Source organism: Centropristis striata, chromosome 16, assembly GCF_030273125.1.
Source record: "Centropristis striata isolate RG_2023a ecotype Rhode Island chromosome 16, C.striata_1.0, whole genome shotgun sequence".
In the NCBI taxonomy this organism is placed as follows: Eukaryota; Metazoa; Chordata; class Actinopteri; order Perciformes; family Serranidae; genus Centropristis; species Centropristis striata.
In genome coordinates, this window is record NC_081532.1 from 23050182 (window position 1) to 23071576 (window position 21395).

General features: G+C 37.1%; 1 protein-coding gene across 1 annotated transcript; it reads right to left on the reverse strand.

The window, feature by feature from the left end:
• Nucleotides 1-4733: 4733 nt before the first annotated feature.
• spint1a (serine peptidase inhibitor, Kunitz type 1 a) lies at nt 4734-18660 on the reverse strand. The gene is made up of 10 exons (XM_059352519.1): nt 17898-18660; nt 17175-17332; nt 16910-17051; nt 9191-9358; nt 8709-8756; nt 8481-8612; nt 8297-8347; nt 8036-8206; nt 6420-6476; nt 4734-5679 (listed from the first exon to the last, which is right to left on the reverse strand). Exons 1-10 carry the CDS (start codon nt 18301-18303, stop codon nt 5498-5500), a joined length of 1515 nt encoding a protein of 504 aa, XP_059208502.1. The 5' UTR covers nt 18304-18660; the 3' UTR covers nt 4734-5497.
• Between the last annotated feature and the right edge of the window lie 2735 nt (nt 18661-21395).

A 21395-nucleotide genomic window follows, 5' to 3' on the forward strand; every position in this document is an offset into this window, starting at 1 on the left:
TGATAGAATATTTGGAATATTGGTAATTGTATTGTCAGGCCTTTAAGAAAAAAGTACAGTGCAGAAATATTTATTTCTTATTAGACAATTAAATATAACTTTATATAAACTTCAGCCAGTCTGTTTCTGCACTCTTAGTAAACATCTGATCACAACATGTATATTATATTTTATAGCATTACATTTTATAATTGTATTCTTATCATCATACTTAATAGCACGCTTTTTACTTTACTTTTTTACATTTTTTCCCCATATATACTATATATAGTCATAGAAAAAAAATATTCTCAAGAAAACCATGGAAAATGTCTACATATCAGCTCTTAAATTAAACTTATGAGCTATTTTAGTTGTTATCATTATATTTGTCTGTATAAGGGTGGTCCTATCATTTTTTCCATGACTGTATTATAATTTATTGTTCATATTACAAAATGCAACAATCTATTGTTCACTAATGTGCAATGTCTGTGAAATACAAAATACTCTCAGGAAAACACCCTTTGTATGTATATTTAGGTATTTATGTAAGGTCTTTTTTTTTTAATAAATCATATCTTATCTCAAGGTGTATTACATCTCAGCACTGACAAAAGTCTGTTGACCATATTCTACAATGGGAAAAGTGTTCTTTTGTCTTTATGATGAAATTGTAGCAGGAATAGTGATGAACCAGAGACTAGACCTCCCAGACACAGATGTTTTTATACTACGATCACTTGAAACACATCAACTGCACTCAGCTGATCTGCATTTCACTAACTGAGACACTGCTGCATCAACCAGCTGGAACTTTGTTGAATTAGTTCAGTTATTTTAAAGGGGATGAATACTTATGCAACCATTTATTTTACCTTATATATTTTCAATTAAGTGATACTATTTTGTAAAAATCTGTTTTCACTTTGATATTAAAGAGGGTTTTTTTCTAATTCTTTTTAAAAAGTCAAAATTATATTGACCATGATTTCATGTGTAAAAGCAACAAAAGGGTGAAACATCCAAGGGTATGAATACTTTTGTAAGCCACTGTAGGTCAGTTTCTAAAATGTTTTCTCTCCTGCGTTCATGACTTACGAACAGGTGGGAAAAGGGTTTTGCTCGGATCATTTTGCTAGGAAGTGTTGTTGTATATCTCATTTTGGCCACAAGAAACCGCAGTGCACCACTCCCCCATGTTCCACACAGGACTATACTGTAAAAGCATTCATTATTAGGGCCTCGGGGCAATCGCACTGGTCCTATACAGCAATAGCTGTAGGCACGCCCGCCGATAGGGGGGGACAAACGGGTCTGCTGTCCCGGGCCCAGGGTAGGGGGGGGCCCAGAACTGGGCCCTCATTAAATTATGGAATGATTAAAAAAATAAAATGAAATAGGCCTATTTGTGGAAAAAATATGTAATATTTATTTGAGTTAAAAGCTTTTTATTTGTTTTCTTCCTAATTGTCCTTGAACTAGTGGTCAAGAACCCCCCCACCCCCCCACCCCCAACACAAAAATGGTTTGGCCACTGATCAAACTTTGATGTTGCCGTTTGATTTGAAGTTCGCTCAAAATGTCCGTTAAACACAAGCCCGGTGCTCAGAAACGGAAAGAAAAGAGAAGACAAGAAGAAGCAAATGGAGGCCTTATTTTATGAACAAATATTTTTTAAAAAGGTGGTGACGGTGAAGCTGGGACTAGTAAAGTGAACGTAGAGCAAGGTAAGAAACAGCGCAGCCAATGTTTACAGCCAGTAACGTAACCTAACAAGCTCGCTCTAATGTTAACGTCCATTAGCTTGTATGAAAGCCTGACACAACACGTTATCTTTGACAGAAACAAAGTTTGGTAGCTCCGTCAGAGAAGATGAGACAGAGAGGGGAGAGATCCAGCAGCTGTCAGGTGACAGAGAGAGTGATGCGGGAGGAGAGGAGGGACAGGCTACCGGTGAGAGAGAGAGAGAGAGTCATTTATAGTTTATTTTTTTATTTAGTCAGTTATTTTCCTGCTAGTGTCAGAATTCCAATACATATGAAGAGTGTATTTAGCAACAGCGCATGTGTAGTTTGTTAATCTTAACCATTATTGTCTCTTGTCAAAGAGAGATGTGAGGAGAGGAAAGGAGAGGAGAGGAACAGGAGAGAATGCTTTTGCTTGCAATGTTTTATTAAATTAATATTTAATTTATTTTTAAGTATAAAATAGATTCATAAAGCTCATTGCACAAATAGGCTATCTGCAAAAACGCTTTTTGTAAATCAGGGATATTATACTTGAAAGATGGGAATTAGCCCCTTATTTCAAAATATACACTCATAATCTGCAGGGTAAATAGCTGCACATTTAGTCATGGTTTATAAAGAAAGAGGAGAGAGGAACAACAAGAGAAAAGGAGAGATCTGGGCGCGGGGGGCCCATCTAACATAATCTCGTCCTGGGCCCAGGCAAGACTGTCAGCTGGCCTGGCTGTAGGGACCAGTGCTCGGGGCGCACTGGTCCCTACAGCACTACTGTTATACTGTGGATTTCTTCTTCTTCCTCTTCCGGACGCAATTTCGTCCCGCTACTAGTCTTACAACTTGAAGAGTTGCAGGACAAATTATATATCAGAACGTGCGGTTTGATCGGGATCGGTGTGCTATTACTTTTCTTGACAGAATACGAATTTTTCGCGACGTAGGTCGCGAAAAACTGCCCAAAATTTTGCATTGGGACGGCCGACAAAAAATGAGCGAAAAAGAACAATAATTGGAGATATTTAAACGTCTACTTCTCAGGCATAATTTCACCTAGAGACTCCATTTAAACTTTAAACAGTAGACACAAGTCTTGTGTATCGGTGTATTAATCCACGTTTCGATAGGTCATATAGTTTTTTATCAATCCCTGTTCAATGACCTTGATCATTTTTGGAGAAATTCTGAGATTATAATGGGTGTGTATTGCACGAAATGTAGAGGGAGACAAACAATTGTCAAAAAATTAATTTGAAAACTGCGCTCCAGGCCGCAAATTCCACTCTACAGAAATAATTTTTACATAGAAATGTAGGAAAATTTGTCTTCTCCCTCACAATCCTCTGGTAAAGCTGTCAGAGTTATAGTTTGGGCGTACGACGCACGGATGCGGCACCAACACCACCAACAGCCTCATTGGGTCCCATATTAAAAACGCTGTCTGAAATTTAACAGTTTTTTTAGATCACTCTAACAAAGCTATTTTTTCATTTTTCTTTAAAAAAAACCCATATGTAGACGTTCAGGAAGAACTCAGGGCGCTCAAAGTGAAGTCGGATCAATGATAGGTATTATGGTTTTTGCCAAAAATGCTTTCTGTTCGAGGCCAGAAATTCCACTCTGTCCACCTCTATTATGGAACATTGGCATTCTGTTGATTGCTTTGATCTGATTGCTTTACTAGTATTAATTGTTTGAAATCTCTGAATAATCTCATCATAGTGTACACACACCAGCAGTAGCCCATGTGGCCCTTTCAGAATTTCCCCAGAGGAAATTTTCTAGTTTTGTCTATTTTTTTCACTGTGACCTTTTATTTCACTACAATATACGAAATCTGTATAAAATCTATAAGTCCTGCAGCTCCATGGAGTCAGCTCAATCATGGCTAGAATTGGGGGAAAAACATATTTTGCGAAGAATATCACAGTTATGACATAAACTATAAAAAAGACGCTTTGTTGTCTTTCTCCGATACATTTAAAAAAACAACAACATTTGAATAAATTGCAATCTAGGTGTCCACAGGTGTCACGAATATTGAGGGAAAAAATGTGTCTCCACATGCTATACATATTCAACAATTCTCATGTTTACAACCTCTCCTCTTTAGTGAATATTTGTCACGTGACCTTTCCTCTCAGCAGAATCAATCATGGCTTCACAGTGTCGCTGAGGAACAGAATTAAATGTTATTAACAGGAGTTATTCAAAAGACATGTAGAAAAATGTGATTTTGACAGAAATATCACAATTTAAGCTGTTTTGGTTCATTATTATAACTTGTATAACCTATGTTACGTCCACAGACTAAACCCAGCCAGCAGACAATAACATAACAATCAGAAAATTAAACAAAGTCAAAAGTGATGTGAACAAATGAATTTATTTTACAACAGCAAAAGAACGACACACTAAGGGCGAGGATGGGACAAGTGATTGTGCCAAAAGAAAGTTGAAACAAATATAACAAAACAAGGCCGATCTAAACTAGCTGTGAAGAAAAACAAACAAACAAAAGACCTACCTAACTTATCTACAAAAAAGGCTTTCAAAACAATACAGGGGTGGCACAACCAATAACCTAATGGAGTAACAGAGAATAACCTACGTGATGCAAAATGTACAGGGTACCCCCAACTTACCTAGTCCCAACCTCACCACAACAACACAGCACTAACAAATCGAATTTTAAACATCCAAGCACACAAAACACCAGTCTCAAAGACAGAGACACAACAAGAACAAGATGGCCTCCGTGATCCTCAGAACGGTCCTATTTCAGGCTGAACACACCATCTCTGATTGGCCAGCTCCACAGGTGGAAATCAGCTTTCCAGGTGGATCCAATCAGCTGGTTAGCACCTGGGAATGACACAGAAAGGAGGGGGGGGGGGGGAGCAGAAACACACACACAAACAGTCCTCTGGCACGTAACACCTATAATCCATTCAAGGACTGTTGGAAAGTTGGAAAAAGGAAATTGGTTTCAGAAAAAACACTTCCAAGTTAATTTTGAGTCATTGTATTTATTAGACAAAAACACCATGATACTGCTAAAGTTACAGAAAGTGAAGTTGAATATGGTGAATTATCAACAGCAAGGCTGCTCTATAAAAGGTATCAATATGCAATATACAATGTATTATGCCTGTTCTAAAAACACTTTCAAAATAAATCATTGATTAAAAAAAACAACTCAAGTAAAATATTACTTTCTCAATAATCTAAGATTATGTACAAAATGATGCATGTTTGTGTAATCCAATGTAACAATGGTTTATAAAGAGGACAAACAGATCTGAAGGCTGGTGTGGCAGTTAAAGAGATTACTATTTAACATTACATATCCACAGAATTTCACAGAGCTCAGCTTTAAGCGGATGAATGAGAATCCAGACTCTTACTTTGAAGTAAAGAACTAATGTGGACCTAGTGGTGGTTCAGGAGTTGTTTGCTGAGAACTATAAGTTTAATGGAAGGAAAAACAAAAAACAAATATTTGTCCTGCTCCAATGAAAGCCACTAGTGATCTAATTAAAATCTTGTTAACCTGAGTACAAACTGATGTCCAACAATTCATTATGACAGACCATGGCATTAAAAACAAGCTAAATATCCAGTTAAAAACACATCATCGAATACGTTCCGCCTTCTTCTATGTACATCACCCTTACAATCAATCATCCAAACTTTGTCCATGGTTATCGTCTCCTCTCTCTCACTCTGAGTTTGTCCGGGGTTGTTTGGGGTCAGAAGGGAGGACTGGTGGCTCAGATGGGCTTGGTGGTGCTGTTGTAGACCAGATGATCTCTGTCCTCATAGCTGACCGGGACGCTGTGGGCGGGTACGCGGTGGTGCTCTGTCTTCTTCTTCCCCTTGAAGAGGCAGTACAGCAGGATGCCCAGCAGGATCAGGATGGCTACACCCAGGAGGGCAGCTATGGCTATAATACCTGTTAAACACAATTTTAAAAAAAGTCATTTTAGGGCACTTTCACAACCCAAGTCCCTCTGGTTAGTCCAACTCAAGAGTGACATTGATAGTAATAATAATAATAATAAAAATAATAACGTTATTTATATAGAACCTTTTAAAAAACAACAGCTTACAATGTGATTTGACAGAAAGCAGTTAATCACAGGGGGAATGATGCCATAAGGCTAAAAACAATTCTTGCATTTAAAGAAAAAACATTAAAAGACAGTGTAGGAACAATCACAAGACATTATCAGATACAGGGGGAAAGTATTCTGATAAAGTAATGACGCCTTGGAGTGTCTTTTAGTACAACTGAATGCTGAACAAGACATTTTCATGACGTGAAAACAAGTCGTCAGCGCCCTCTGCTGTTGCCTCCTGCTCTGCACTGACCTATCGTGCACATAAATCCTTTCTCTTCCAAGTCAGTCTTCTCCCACTCAAGTTGCATCTGTCACTCTGTGAACATCTCACAATTGGACGTTCACAAGTGACCAAATGAATCATAACAAAGATTTAAACGCACAAGAGTTCGATTGAAATGGACTAAACTTTGGGTTGTGAGAGCGCCCTTAAAGACAGCAGATCCCAAAATTCAATGCAGAGTGAAGGTTTTCCAGTGTTAATGAATAGCTAGAAACAGGATATCTTGGCTGGTGGAGCTGCATGGTTTGTTTTCTTTAGATTTGATTGCAGAAATGAGGAGTAACATACCTGTGTTGCCTTCAGCTATTCTGGCACCAATATTCACATTTCGAAATAAGTCCTTTTCTGGAAAAGAAAAAGATAGGACGTAGTTTTACACTTGTATGACATGTGAACAGAGAATGAACCAGAACGGCAGAGCTGATGGATGTGAGGGACTGACAGAAGAGGTTAATGTTGCAAAGATGGAAGAAAGCAGACTGGATGATGTTAGTGATGTGGGCATGAAAAGATGAAGTGCTGTCCAGGATGACACCCAAACTCTTGACTCGAGGGGAGGGAGAAACGATGGAATTGTCTATGTTCATATTAAAACTGTCGGTTTTTGATATTGTAGATTTTGAACCAATGAGGAGAACCTCTGTTCTGTCACTGTTGAGCTTAAGAAAATTGGAGGAAAAACAGGATTTGACTTGTTGAAGTCGCGGTGGGAGGATGGTGGGAGGGTGGAGGTGGGTTTGGTGGAGACACAGAGCTGGGTGTCATCTGCGTAGCAATGGAAGTGGATGTTATACTTTCTCAAGATATGGCCAAGGAGACAGGAGGTAGATAATGAATAGTAGAGGCCCCAAAAAAGAACCCTGGGGAACACCTGAAGAAACAGGGGGCTATAAACTGCTATAAGGGGAAATTAAACATGCAACTTAAGACCATTACTCAAATATGTTGAAAATTGAAAATATACAATGAATATACACAACATGCACACCTCTGTGAGATTTGTCAATTTTTACTAAAGGTATAAATAATTAAATAAATGAATAATTCCAAGTGCTAGTAACAAATCTGAAGAATTATATGAATAATAAAATAAATAAGGATTGGTGGAGTGAAACAAAAAAACATAATACTGACTTATGGTCCACAGATACATGCATTAGTTAGTATTTAGGGGAATGGTGATTAACTAAGCCCTGAAGCTTCCCCAAATTCAAGCAAGAACAAGAAAAAGAAAATAAACATTTAGAGCAGTTTTGTCTTGTTATCAATAGTGATTTGGATTTAGTTAGGTCAGACCTATAGAATTGTAGCCCTCTGAACCCCTGAATGTATGTTTTCTTTAAAAGATCGGCACTGATACACTGTTTCGTGTATCGTCAAAAGAAACTGAATAACAAGGCATTATTGTTGGAATTTGAACCTTTCTGACAGTATTTCAATGGATCATATGTAACGAAAGTTTTTGTAAGAAAATATAACCAAAACAAAGCTAAAAGTTTTGAGATTTCTGTCAAAATCCCTTTATTCTAGAGGTTTGTTTTATGTTTAAAATGTTTAAAGTGTCGCCAAGAATAAAGCATTTGGAATAACTAGATCCTGTTAAAAACATTAAATTCTGCTCTTCAGCCACATGTGAAGCCATGATTGATTCTGCTGAGACGGTCACGTGACAAATATTCACTAAAAATCTGTTTACACAGAGCAGAGAGGAGAGGACAGGAGAGATATTGAGAGTTTCTCCCAATATGTGTGACATTTGTGGACACTTGGAAAAGTGTTGCATATATAAATCCCATTTTATTCCAATTTGAAAAATACTAATTTACCAGAGAGAGGGTGCGATGGTGGGTTTAATTTACCAGGATGCAAATATCTGCGCATGCTTAATATTAATAACAACACACCTGTTACTCCATGGCACATTTTTTTACATGCCTCCCGATCTTCAAATTTGTTCTCATTTCCTTGGCAGCCACCGTAGTTGAATCGGTGGCATTCCTGCCTCATGGGATCGTAGTACCACTTGGTGAATTTGTCCCTGCAGCTTCCCGTGTCTGGAGGCTCTGTGCAGCGCACTGTGAATGGCATGTAATGAGCAGGTGAGGTGAGGTGGCAGGAAGTATTGAGAAAAGCACAAATCAACAACAACCAAAGAAAGACCTCACGTTTTTGTTCATCGACTGGAATCTGCAGCAGAATATCAAATTTGTTGTTCACTAATGAGCACACAGGACATAATTCAAGTTAGTCTTTCAAGGAAACATTTTATCAGTGGCATACCAACACTGCATTTATATTTCCATGAGCTTGATATGAAAATAAAGCCTAGTTTGCATAGGCACTGCTCACAGTCATCGCACTTCTGCTCATCAGATTTGTCGCTACATTGCGAGATGGTGTCACACTCCAGACCAGGGTCCAAACAGCAGCCGTTTTCACAGGTGAACTCCTCTGCGGTACACGGATGATCACATCTTTCTCCTGTTGCACATAAACACAGAGAGAAATATATTCAGCCGTTTAATGGAGAATAGGCAATTGTGCCTGATGGTAAAACAGACAGCAGACTTCACCTACCTCTTGGTGCGGGAATTGGCAGACCTCTACCTGATATGCTCTTTGTTTCTGAAAGAAAAACAACAAAATTATATTAAAGATCAATATTTTATTTTATTTTTAATTACTAATTTGCCAGGCAACTAGTGGAAAGAAGTTTCTATTCAAGTGAGGCACACGACCCTCAACAAAACAAAATGTGTCATTTTGTAACCTTTATGCTAAGCTAAGCAAGTAAAAATGCAAACAGTTCAATATGTGTAAAATGTGAAGACATATATAATATTTATCAGATAAATTTAACTTCTTTTTCTCTTTTTTTTATGATTTATGTCATTATAACTGTGATATGCTGCACAAATACATATTTGAGTTATTCTCACTTTGAGCCATGATTGTGCTGATTCCATAGAAGAGACATGATAATGGTTTAGATCTCAGCAGGAAAGCATATGAATGTTACAACAAAAAACTTCTGGATGTAAAGCTCTCAGCACAAATACCTGAGCCAGAGCAGGCCTTGGAGCACTCTTCCTTTTCGAGATAGTTGTTGAGATTCTCCTTGCAGCCCCCAAACATGAACTCCTCACACTTCATTGAGGCAGCATTGTAATGCCAGCGAGGGAAGGAGCCGCGGCATGGCCCGACCTTCTTTGGAGCCATACAGTGGTCTGGTGGGACACAAAACAAAAGTTATTAGTTTAGTTTTGAGTATTTCATTATCATCTTTCTAGCTATACTCTGACTATGTAATGTAGAGTGTGATGTAATAATAAAATTGCTGTCTTGCAATTTTTTCCCCCAAAATATTTTACATAAGATTTTCTGATAAATTTGAGTATGTTCTTATTGTCAATCTAGACAACATAATTATGTATCACAATATGGTTCCATTTAACCCTCAGGGCCCACTAAGGACATTTTCAGCCATTTCAGAAATTTTTCACTTGATTTTTGGCAATAATTTGGCTGTGATACTGCAAATGACATGATTTTTGGAAGAAGGATTTCTTTTTTGATATATTTTGAAATTCTAATTTAATTTTTTCTAATGGCTCTATAATACACTGTGTACAAGCTTACTACCCTTTCGAGCCCTTTCGGGCTGAAAATGTCCACCTCCAAAAAATGCTATAAAAACTTTACAGATTAATATTTTTTTTTACTTTTTTCTGCATAAACCTCTTAAACAACTTCTGCCCTGCTCAAAACTACCAAACATTCAAAGATGTTGAGAATTTTAACCCTTTAAATGCCAGTTTGATTGCACAATGTCACTGTTTTTCAAAGAAAAAAACACAAAAAAATTGAGTTATTTTCCATATAATAATTAATTTTTGGCTGGGGCATTGGTTTTCATCACAGCCTTGGGTAGGTCAAAGATTAAGAACAAAATTGATTTTGATGCATTTTTAGTTTTTGTGTAGTGTCAGATTTAAAATGTAAAAACCCCTTTTTGGCCACTTGATGGCAGACATGTTCACTTCTAAATAACGCTTTAAAAATATTACTGAAATATATGTTTTTCCAACTTTTTGGGGTTAAATCTTTTGATCAACTTCAGTCCTGATAAAAACTATCAAATATTCAATTATTTTCAGGATTTTAACCCTTTAAATGCCAGTTTGATTCCATGATGTCACTGTTTTTCAAATAAAAAACGCACAAAAATTGAGTTATTTTTCATTTCATAAATAATTTTTGGCTGGGGCATTTATTTTTTTATCACAGCCTTGGCTATGTCAAAGATTAGCAACAAAATTGATTTTGATGCATTTATAGTTTTTTCTGTAGTGTCAGATTTAAAATGTACTACCCTTTTATGGCAGACATGTCCACCTCCAAAAACACTATAAAACTATTACTGATATATATTTTTTTTAACTTTTTTGGGTTAAATCTTTTGATCAACTTCCGTCCTAATCAAAACGATCAAATATTAAATAATCATCAGGAATTTAACCCTTAAAATGCCAATTTGACTACATTATGCTAGTATTTCTTATGAAAACAAGATTTGCTGTGTTTTGTTAGATGTGTGTGTGTGTTTGCTGTTTCATGTGTCTAGACCTTACTGTAAAACTTGTAATGTCTAATAAAGTTACTCCTGTTATACAGAGCCATATATTAACTCTTTCAAGTCAATAAAAACATGGTCCCTCTTCTCTTACTACACTTCAAAGAGGTCACTGTGGAGAAAACAAAAACCACGGTTTGTAAGTTTCTGCACCTGGCTGGAGTCCTGTCACAAACTGTCTGTAGCTTTTTTTTTTTAAGTGCCCATGTTTTTATTGACTTGGAAGAGTGCATATATGGCTGTGTATGACAGTAGTAACTTTTCAAGTTTTACAGTGAGGTCAAGACACACAAAACAGCAAACACACACACACACATCTAACAAAACACAGCAAATCTGCTTCATAAGAAATATTAGCATAATGTAGTCAAACTGGCATTTTAAGGGTTAAAATCCTGATGATTATGCAATATTTGATGGTTTTGATTAGGACTGAAGTTGATCAAAAGATTTAACCCAAAAAAGTAGAAAAAAAATATATATCAGTAATAGTTTTATAGTGTTTTTGGAAGTGGACATGTCTGCCATAAAAGGGTAGTAGATTTTTAAATCTGACACTACACAAAAAAACTATAAATGCATCAAAATCAATTTTGTTGCTAATCTTTGACATATCCAAGACTGTGATAAAAAATAAATGCCCCAATAAATGCCCCAGCCAAAAAATTATCTATTAAATGGAAAATAACTCAATTTTTGTTTGTTTTTTCTTTGAAAAACAGTGACATCATGGAATCAAAACTGGCATTTAATGGGTTAAAATCCTGAAAATAATTGAATATTTGATAGTTTTTATCAGGACTGAAGTTGATTGAAAGATTTAATTCAAAAAAGTTGTAAAAATTATATATCAGTAATATTCTTAAAGCGTTATTTAGAAGTGAACATGTCTGCCATCAAGTGGCCAAAAAGGGCTTTTTTCATTTTAAATCTGACACTACACAAAAACTAAAAATGCATCAAAATCAATTTTGTTCTTTATCTTTGACCTACCCAAGGCTGTGATAAAAACCAATGCCCCAGCCAAAAATTATTTATTATATGGAAAATAACTCAATTTTTTTGTGTTTTTTTCTTTGAAAAACAGTGACATTGTGCAATCAAACTGGCATTTAAAGGGTTAAAATTCTCAACATCTTTGAATGTTTGGTAGTTTTGAGCAGGGCAGAAGTTGTTTAAGAGGTTTATGCAGAAAAAAGTAAAAAAAAATATTAATCTGTAAAGTTTTTATAGCAATTTTTTTGGAGGTGGACATTTTCAGCCCAAAGGGCCTGAAAGGGTTTTACATTTTAAATCTGACACTACACAAAAACTAAAAATGCACCAAAATCAATTTTGTTCTTAATCTTTGACCTACCCAAGGCTGTGATAAAAACCAATGACCCAGCCAAAAATTATTTATTATATGGAAAATAACTCAATTTTTTTTGTGTTTTTTCTTTGAAAAACAGTGACATTGTGCAATCAAACTGGCATTTAAAGGGTTAAAATTCTCAAAATCTTTGAATGTTTGGTAGTTTTGAGCAGGGCAGAAGTTGTTTAAGAGGTTTATGCAGAAAAAAGTAAAAAAAAATATTAATCTGTAAAGTTTTTATAGCATTTTTTTTGGAGGTGGACATTTTCAGCCCAAAGGGCCTGAAAGGGTTTTACATTTTAAATCTGACACTACACAAAAACTAAAAATGCACCAAAATCAATTTTGTTCTTAATCTTTGACCTACCCAAGGCTGTGATAAAAACCAATGACCCAGCCAAAAATTATTTATTATATGGAAAATAACTCAATTTTTTTTTTGTTTTTTCTTTGAAAAACAGTGACATTGTGCAATCAAACTGGCATTTAAAGGGTTAAAATTCTCAAAATCTTTGAATGTTTGGTAGTTTTGAGCAGGGCAGAAGTTGTTTAAGAGGTTTATGCAGAAAAAAGTAGAAAAAAATATTAATCTGTAAAGTTTTTATAGCATTTTTTTTGGAGGTGGACATTTTCAGCCCAAAGGGCTCGAAAGGGTATTACATTTTAAATCTGACACTATACAAAAACTAAAAATGCATCAAAATCAATTTTGTTCTTAATCTTTGACATATCCAAGGCTGTGATAAAAACCAATGTCCCGACCCCAAAAAATATATTATATGAAAAATAACTAAATTTTTGTGTTTTTTTCATATAAAACATCAATGACATCATGCAATCAAACTGGCATTTAAAGGGTTAAAATTCTCAAAATGTTTGAATGTTTAATAGTTTTGAGCAGGGCAGAAGTTGTTTAAGAGGTTTATGCAGAAAAAAGTAGAAAAAAATATTAATCTGTAAAGTTTTTATAGCATTTTTTTTTAGAGGTGGACATTTTCAGCCCAAAGGGCTCGAAAGGGTAGTACATTAAAGTGGGCCCTGAGGGTTAAAGATGAGAAATTATACTGAATTATAGCATAGGCCTTCCTTCGATTCATAATTAACAATAGTTGTTTGACCCTAGAAGCCGAAGTGAAAAGTTCTCCCTCACATTTGAGAGTTAATGATTTAATTTTCCCCCACACTGTTTAGTTCATGGTTCAACAACTACAGTTCATAAATTCATACATTATCCACCAGGCTAACTGAGGCTTAAATATAGTTTTAAATTATCAAAGATTTCTTAAGTCACTATATTCTTTTTCTGCCCCTTACTAAAATCATTCTGGTGACCAATTATACAATCTATCATGAAAATCTTCCAAACTATGCAATATTTGTACATGCATTTATGTAAGCAGAGTTTTAATTTTCTCAAGGACAGGCTCATTTTAACTACCCAATATACTGTTATGTGGTTTAATTAATAAAAAAGCAGAATCATTTCAAATTGATCACCAATCTTGACCTGAAAAGTAACTAAAGCTGGCATCTAACTGTAGTGGAGAAAAAAGAACAAAATCTTCCAATAAAATGTAGTGAAGTAGAAGTATAAACTTACATAAAATGGAAATACTAAGGTAAAGAACCTCAATCTTGTACTTAAGTAAAGTACTCAAGTAAAAGTACTTTGTTACATTCCACCGCAGTACATCATTCTGATTTTGAAAGAAATATCACAATTTTAAGATTCATTTTTGTTACTTTTTCTAACAGAAAAATATAATAAAATGGTGTAAAATAAGAATAACACAACACCAGATAATCAGTTAAGTGAATAAAAAACAAAACAAATATAAATATAATGTGTCATAGTAGAAACTAAAAACGACTGCACATATGAAATAGTATTGCACATGGCTCACTGATGCTTGAATATAGTTAGAAATGATTAAAAAATGTTTTATAAGTCCCTTTCATGGTGCTGTTTCATACCGGGACATTTACGGCACTGTAATGTTTCGCCTCCACTATGAACGCGTCCGAAGCAGGATGCCAAAATGATCCCACCGATTTTCCGCCTCCAGAGGTAGTCACAGAGGCGAAAAATTGGTGGGACTGTTGAACTGTTCGACAGTCATCGAATCACTGTTCAGCAGCACAACAGCTGTATTGCTAAATGGTCACAGCGACCACCGCTTATTGTAAACAAACCAGATTGCGAATTATACACACTGCTGATCATAAACAAACCTGTGCACAGAGTGTCCGGTGCTTGTTGTAAACAAACAGAGATCGCTAAGTGAACACATGCTGCTACAGAGCTAACTGTGTAGCCAATTAGCATTGCTGCTGCTCTGACTATCTTCTCCTCCCACTATCCTCCCACCTTGTTCCGTGATGAACGCCCTATGGCAAGAAGCCAGCACAGATCTCTCCGGTAATATAGCGGGACATTTGCAGGACCGCACTATAAAAGGGGCTTATATATGCTTTTCAAAGGCTGAAACTAGACAATTAACAATACAACATATTTTTGTGACTAAACATGAATAGTTCTGTCTGTTATTTGAAACCAGAGATAAAATGAGTTTGTTCCTACTTTTGTTGTCTGGCTCACGAGCGAACAGACACATAATTATAGCTGACCTCTGTAGAGAAATGCAACTCAGAGAAAAGTTTTTTTAAGTGACAGTGAGGTTAGAAGAGGTGATGTGTGTTGTCTGCATGTGGTTACTGGAACATATTTTAAGTGTATGTATATATGCAGCATGAAGTGGCTCTTCTTTGTGTGTGCATGACACACAAAGTAGAGCCACTTCATGCTGACTGCAGCTGCACTTTTATTACCACGTTCCTCCTGTTATCAACTGATTGTCTTTAATGAAAGCTGCCTTTCATTCCATTCACTGTTGTGGTGTAAATGTGGCAGCATTAACATGTATTTATGCCAGTGGTGGAATGTAACTAAGTACATTTACTCAAGTACTATTCTTAAGTACAATGATGAGGTACTTTACTTGAGTATTTCAATTTAATGTTTAATACTTTTATTTCACTATATTTTAGAGGAAAATATTGTACTTTTTACTCCACTTCATTTAGCTGACAGCTTTCAGGTCAAGATTTAATATAAAAAGCATGATCAATTTAAAGTGGTTAGACCTTTTTTCTTTATTAAACCTCATAACAGAATATCAAGTAGTTATATGAGCCCTATCTTTACTAAATTAAACATTCTTCTGAACGAGTACTTTTACTTTTGATACTATGAGTACATTTTGATGCTGAAACTTTAACGAAAGTTTTGAATTCAGGACTTTTACTTGTAGTGGAGTAATTTCACAGTGTGGTATTAGTACCTTTAGTTAAGTAAAGATCTTAATACTTCTTGCACCACTGGTATCTGCCCTGCCTGTGCTTATTCCACTGAAGCAAATTCCTCACACTACTCAGAGCAAAAACTGTTAATCAGTAACTGAGCGACTCGGTTAAAAGTCTATTTTTTGTCCTTCAGTTGAAATCAACCAACAAGCTGCAGACACAGCCATGATTTTAAGTAACTTCTGAAGGCTTTAACTTTCAATCAATACAGAGGAGGATCACGCTGGCAAGGAAGATTTGTTTTGTGTAACGCAAGCTGAAACCAGACTGACAGGTTTCGTTGAGTCGGGGGTGGAGAGAGTGGGATGGGACAAGGGGAGCAGCGAAACACACACACACCAGCTTCACTTACTCACTTCCGTTTTCTGGAGAAACAAAACGTGCCAAGTGAGCTTCATTGTGGTTTCAATGGAAACGACTCCACATGAGAGAAAGATAACATTAACCAAACATGCTGATTCACAGCAAACATACCAGTTCCATATTTCAGTTTTTTTTTGTCCTAACCAAGAGTTTCGCCCTGACAGGGAACTGAATCTGATTTAATCTTCTTATGAGCCTTTTATATGAGCTTTTATCTCTCTATCTTCATGCTGTTTTTCGTCATTCAGCCAAACAGGAATCAGGCGAGCGTGCCTGGACAGGTTCGATTTCCAACTAACACGTAATGACATAGGCTTGTGACGAACAGAAAACAATAGGTTGAGCTTCTTTGAAAAAGGCAAAAACAAAACAAAAGACGCAAAAACCTGGTCAGAAATGGAGATTTCAAGATTGAATTAAGAAGAGAAATAACAATAATTTAAATAAAACAAAAGATTTAAGAGTATACTGTAAGAACCAAAGTGCTTTCCCCAGTTTTACCCTTGTCTCCACATTAAACAGCATGCAGGTGGCTCCGAATAAGCCAAAGGAAATGTCAATAAATGAAGCACACACATGACTCATGTTTACCACCAAAACTCAACCATTTCTTCGGCCCACTCCCCCACCCCCCTGAGTTTATGTTAGCAGAGAAACTAGCAAAACTATAGCAGCTGATACTAGGTTTAATTTACAAGCTCAGATTTGCAGCAGAGTTGTGCAAGTTTTTTGGTGTACAGGATGGAGAGTTTCCATGAAGGTTTCCAAGAAAACATGTATAAAACTGTTTTTTTGGTCATTGGCTTAAATAGGTATTGGTGTGCATGTTTTACGAGATGAAAGCATAAAATGTATAACCATTGCATAAACTAGAATGACATTTTTAAAGCTGCCTTTACTGCTGTTTGTATTTATTTATGTCTGGACAACCTACACAGAAAAGGCTAATTCAAGGTAAGAAAAAAAGACTAAATCAGCTGCCGTATCTGTGATCAGTTAAATCTTTTGGCCCTCTAAAAATCGGCATTTGTCTCAACAATGAATGAGGCTCAGACAGACACTCACGCTCAGACTGCTCAGGAGTGAGGACCAGGACGGTGACCTTGGTGGAGTCTGACTGACCACTGGTATCCGTGACAGTCAGCTGGAATTTATACAACCCAGACGTCAGATTGGACACGATAATCTCGTCGGCAAAGGTGGTTTTCTACAAGGCAAGAAAATATATTAAAAGGGAATATCAGACACGCAGACACAAGATTACTAAAAGTATTTTAAAAGTTCATGAAATGTGGCAGGATCAGGTTTGAATTTTAATCTCTTTAATCACCTCGATGGTGGCATAAGGATATCCGGTGAGCAGCTGCCACTGGTAGGAAGCGATACCCTGGTCGTCTTTGCTCCCCATGCCATTCAGAGTCACGCTGTCCTGAGGCTGCACCACCCGGTCCAGGCCACCGTTGGCTACCGGTGGACGGTCGCCATCCTCTACAAGAAAAACAGGGACAATCGGACAAAACATTACAGATCTAAGTACCGTTTAGAGGGAGACAGAGGGAACCTGAATTTGTTCCAGGGGTCATAATAACCAGACATGTGTGAACATGCTGAAATGAGGGTTTCTGCCCCCTCAGCCTGGGGCCTCACATACCCTCACTACAACTAACTGTTGTCACAGGGAAATAAACTGTCCATCAATGTTACTTTAACTTTAGAAAACTTTAGTAACCTATGATCCATTCAAGGACTGTTGGATTGCAAGAAAATGCCTGTTTTTACAAGTTCCTAACGTCTAATTTTGATTGAGTCATAATTTAAAAGAAATCGTTTCAATCCTTTTTTCCTAAGGCAATAGTACAAATACCAGGGGGATACATTATTTGAGATTGAATGTTTCTGAGTAAATGAGCTCAAAAGATTTATTGAAGGGTTATAATAACCATTTTCATCACATTATACTTAAACTTTTTGGTTAAATTATAACCCCCACCCCCCACTGTTTTTGATCAGAAACCTTGCCATGCAGATGATATTTTAAACGTTTTACTGTTACCTGGGGGGACATCGACTGCCAGGTAACCATCATACACAGACTCCAGGATGTAACTGATGTATCCTTTCTTCCTGACGAAGCGGCAGGCGTATTTCGTCTTGTACAAACAGTCAAAGAGAAAGCAGGAGTCGACCAAACCCTCCTCGGCTCCTCTCTGCATGAAGGCGACATTGCATCTCGGTTCCTTGCAGCAGGCGCTCACACAGTCCTTGTATCGGTCCAGTTTCGGCGACGAAATGAACGTCGCTCCGTCTTTTACGGATTCATCGGCGTCCAGGACGAAATCCTCCCGACCCTTCTTGAACCGGGCCAAGCACTCCTCCCCAGCCTCCTGGCCCTGAGAGCAGCGGAGGAGCGACACAAGGAGCAGAAGTGCACACAGCTGTCCTTTAAGGAGGGGAATCATTTTAAAAGTCCTGGAAACGTCTCCAAATTAATAAAACCACCCTTTACGCGCGTTAACAATAAATAAATACCACTTATTTTAAAATTTAAAAAAGCTATTTCTTCCGCGGAGTGTTTAGGCCGCAGGGGGGCAAAACAAATACAAATCAACCTTCAGCTCCTGAATTCTAGCTGAGCTCGCAGAAAATGGGTCAAAACTTCGGCAAACGCTCCCAGACAGTGATCTGATCGTCCGACCCTTTCCGCTCTGAAACTCTTACGAAAGATTCATCCGTTTGATGTCGACCTAAACCCAAGCGATCGACGACATTGCCCAGGTAACTCACCTGAGAGATACAGGAAGTGAAATTCCACTCCTGAGATGCCACTCCCTGCTGGCGGTTATATGACTGAAGCTCCAAACTAAACCAGGATAGAGCTCTGTCTGCGCTGTGGGGAAAACACGTTATTTTACAGAAACTGTATTATTCCACAGGTGTGTTTGTACATTAAGTGCAAATGCTTTTCTCCAATAAACAATCATTTTAACTAACTAACTAATAATAAAAAATTGTATTGTTGATTTACTTTGAGGAATCTATTCCTGTACAGTGATATATATATATATATATATATATATATATATATTGTTGTTTGAATTGTTTAAAGAAAACAAACATAAGGGGTCAAACAAATACTATTATTACTTTATTTTGTCCATATTTTTGGTAATTTTGCCTTGTGCAAACTTTTGATGTGTGTGCCCATAAAATTGGGCAACTTTTACCTTGGTAGGGAGAGGAATGAAGGTAATTTACGATGAGAGCAATGAATGATGAGCAATGAATTTGTCCTAATTTTGATTGAGTAATAGTTGGATTACCCATGAAAAAGTAATCCTTTAATTCCAAAGAAATCGTACAAATAACATCACATGGCAATGGATTATTAGACAGCCGGCCCCAGGGCACAGACAAGCAAAAAGGCCCCATCACCTACACAGGAGCCAGACACACAGACTGTAGTTGTTTACCCTTTCTTGATGTTTTTGTGTCTCTTTGTTGTTATTTTATGTTTCTCTGTGGTCTTGTTTTCTTGTAGTAACTTTATGATACCTTGTAGTCATTTTAATTCAGATTATGATTTTTTTTTTGTCTCTGTTTTTAGTTGTTTTGCCCTTTTTCATAGTTGTTGTAAGTCTCCTTGTAGTCTTTCTATGTCTCTTTGTAGTCTTTTTGTTTCTCTTGTAGTAATTGTATGTTTTTTCTTCTCTTTTTGTGTCTCTGTAGTAGTTTTGATCTTTTTGTACTTGTTTTGCCTAATTGCCATGTGTCTCTTTAGTTGTTTTTCCCATTTCATTGTAAAGGTCTTTCTCAGGTTAGTAAATTGGAAGCCCAGAGACAACACACACTGGAGAAAAAGTCAGGTCTAAATGCGGGCCACAGGTAAAGTTATGCAGCGCTGGACTCAGACTGACACAGCTCTCACAGGGTCCCAGTCAGAATGAGCCCCTATCTTAGTCATAATTCACATTTTCATTCATCTACAGAAATTGGACTTACACGCAAACCGAATCCTATTGGCCAGTTACCTATGACATGGACAGACGAACAGCTGTTCAAGTCGATTCGAAGGTTGTGATACACAAGATCTCATATTGTGAGAACACACTGCCCTGTCTCATGCCTGTCTGTGAAAGAAGGAGAGAGCTACAGTGAAGAAAAACACATTGGAAATCTGTCTTCTTATAATTTTCAAATATAATATGACATCATATTGTTGTCTTTGACGTCTTTCTTGTCTCTCCTGTAGTTATATTGTTTCTTTGGAATCATTTTATGTTCACTGTGGTCTTTTAGTGACCTCTTTTTTTAGTTTGTATGTCTCTTTATGTGCCTCTTTGTAGTAATTTTGTGTTTCTTTTGTGTCTCATTCTGGTTGGTAAATGTCTTTATAAGTGACATTTTGTAACACCCCCCCCCCCCCCCCCCCCCCCTGTCTCTCTGTGTCTCTTTATAGTTATTTTACATTTCTTTGTGGTCACTTTGAGTCACTCCTGTTGAGTAGTTTGTCACAGCGTTAAGCCAGCAGGTGGCAGTATGATCCTATCTACAGCTAAGTGTAAACACTTAATTAGCTTTTCTAAAACTGTAAACATGCTTTTAATGCCAGATGTTCACATAAACAGTATAATTATTATCACAACTTGTGAATTAAAGTCAAAGGATGTCTAATCATCTTTTTCCTGATTGTAGTGATACTGATGAGTCAGGCCTTGAGTCATCCCATTACAGTATGTGATGAGTCATCATACTACCTGAGATGTTATCAACAACTTAAACTGAAGAGGAAGTGGTCGCTCAAATTATGAAATGTAGATGAACTATATCGTGAGTCATAATTCCAATTTAAAACAGTAAGAGGACAGTTGATTTTGTGGAAAAAGTAAAGCTTGTATGCACACACTTTACAGCTTTCTGCTTCCTTTCTCTTGGCTTGGTCCGAGGTGAGAAGGCCTTACACAGGTCTCCGGTGCATGTCCCCCCCCCCTTTTTTTAGTCAACCCGACGGTGCAGAACCAAGTAGCATAAGGCGAGATGAATGAATTTGTTTGCCCGGAAAGGTGAGCTGCTTGGGGCGCTCAATAATTCAGTGTTTGTAACAGACAGTGCATCAGTGGGTGAACGCGCGCAGCTCAGGCTGATTGATAGGCCCTGCCAAAACAAAAAACTGAACCCCATTATTCATATTGTAATAGGATCTGTGGAAACTCTGCAGCCTGTTGTCTCTGTTGTCTCAACTGTAATAATTTGGCACCACGAGGTACAACTATGAATTTCTGACCTTGGGTTTATGTGCTACTGTTGGTGTTTTACTTTGATGGTTTGAGACTTTTATTTGACATTTGACTTCTAAACAGTCATAAATAGTGCTCTGCTGTTCATCCATTATTCACAAGGGCGTAACTGAGGATGCCAATTTGACTTCAAGGCTTATTAAACGTACACCTGATAATGCCTGTTATAAAGGGCAAGGCAGCTATCACACTAGAGGAACCCTGGCTCACCTGTCAGGGGGGACCCAGCTTTTGTTGGAAGTGTTTGTGAACACAAG

Coding starts and splice junctions, on each gene's coding strand:
- spint1a (XM_059352519.1), bottom strand. CDS start 18,303: ATGATTCCCCTCCTTAAAGGACAGCTGTGTGCACTTCTGCTCCTTGTG. Junction 17,333..17,897: donor GGCAGTCGATGTCCCCCCAG/GTAACAGTAAAA, acceptor TTTTTCTTGTAG/AGGATGGCGACCGTCCACCG. Junction 6,477..8,035: donor AATGTGCCATGGAGTAACAG/GTGTGTTGTTAT, acceptor TTTCTTTTCCAG/AAAAGGACTTATTTCGAAAT.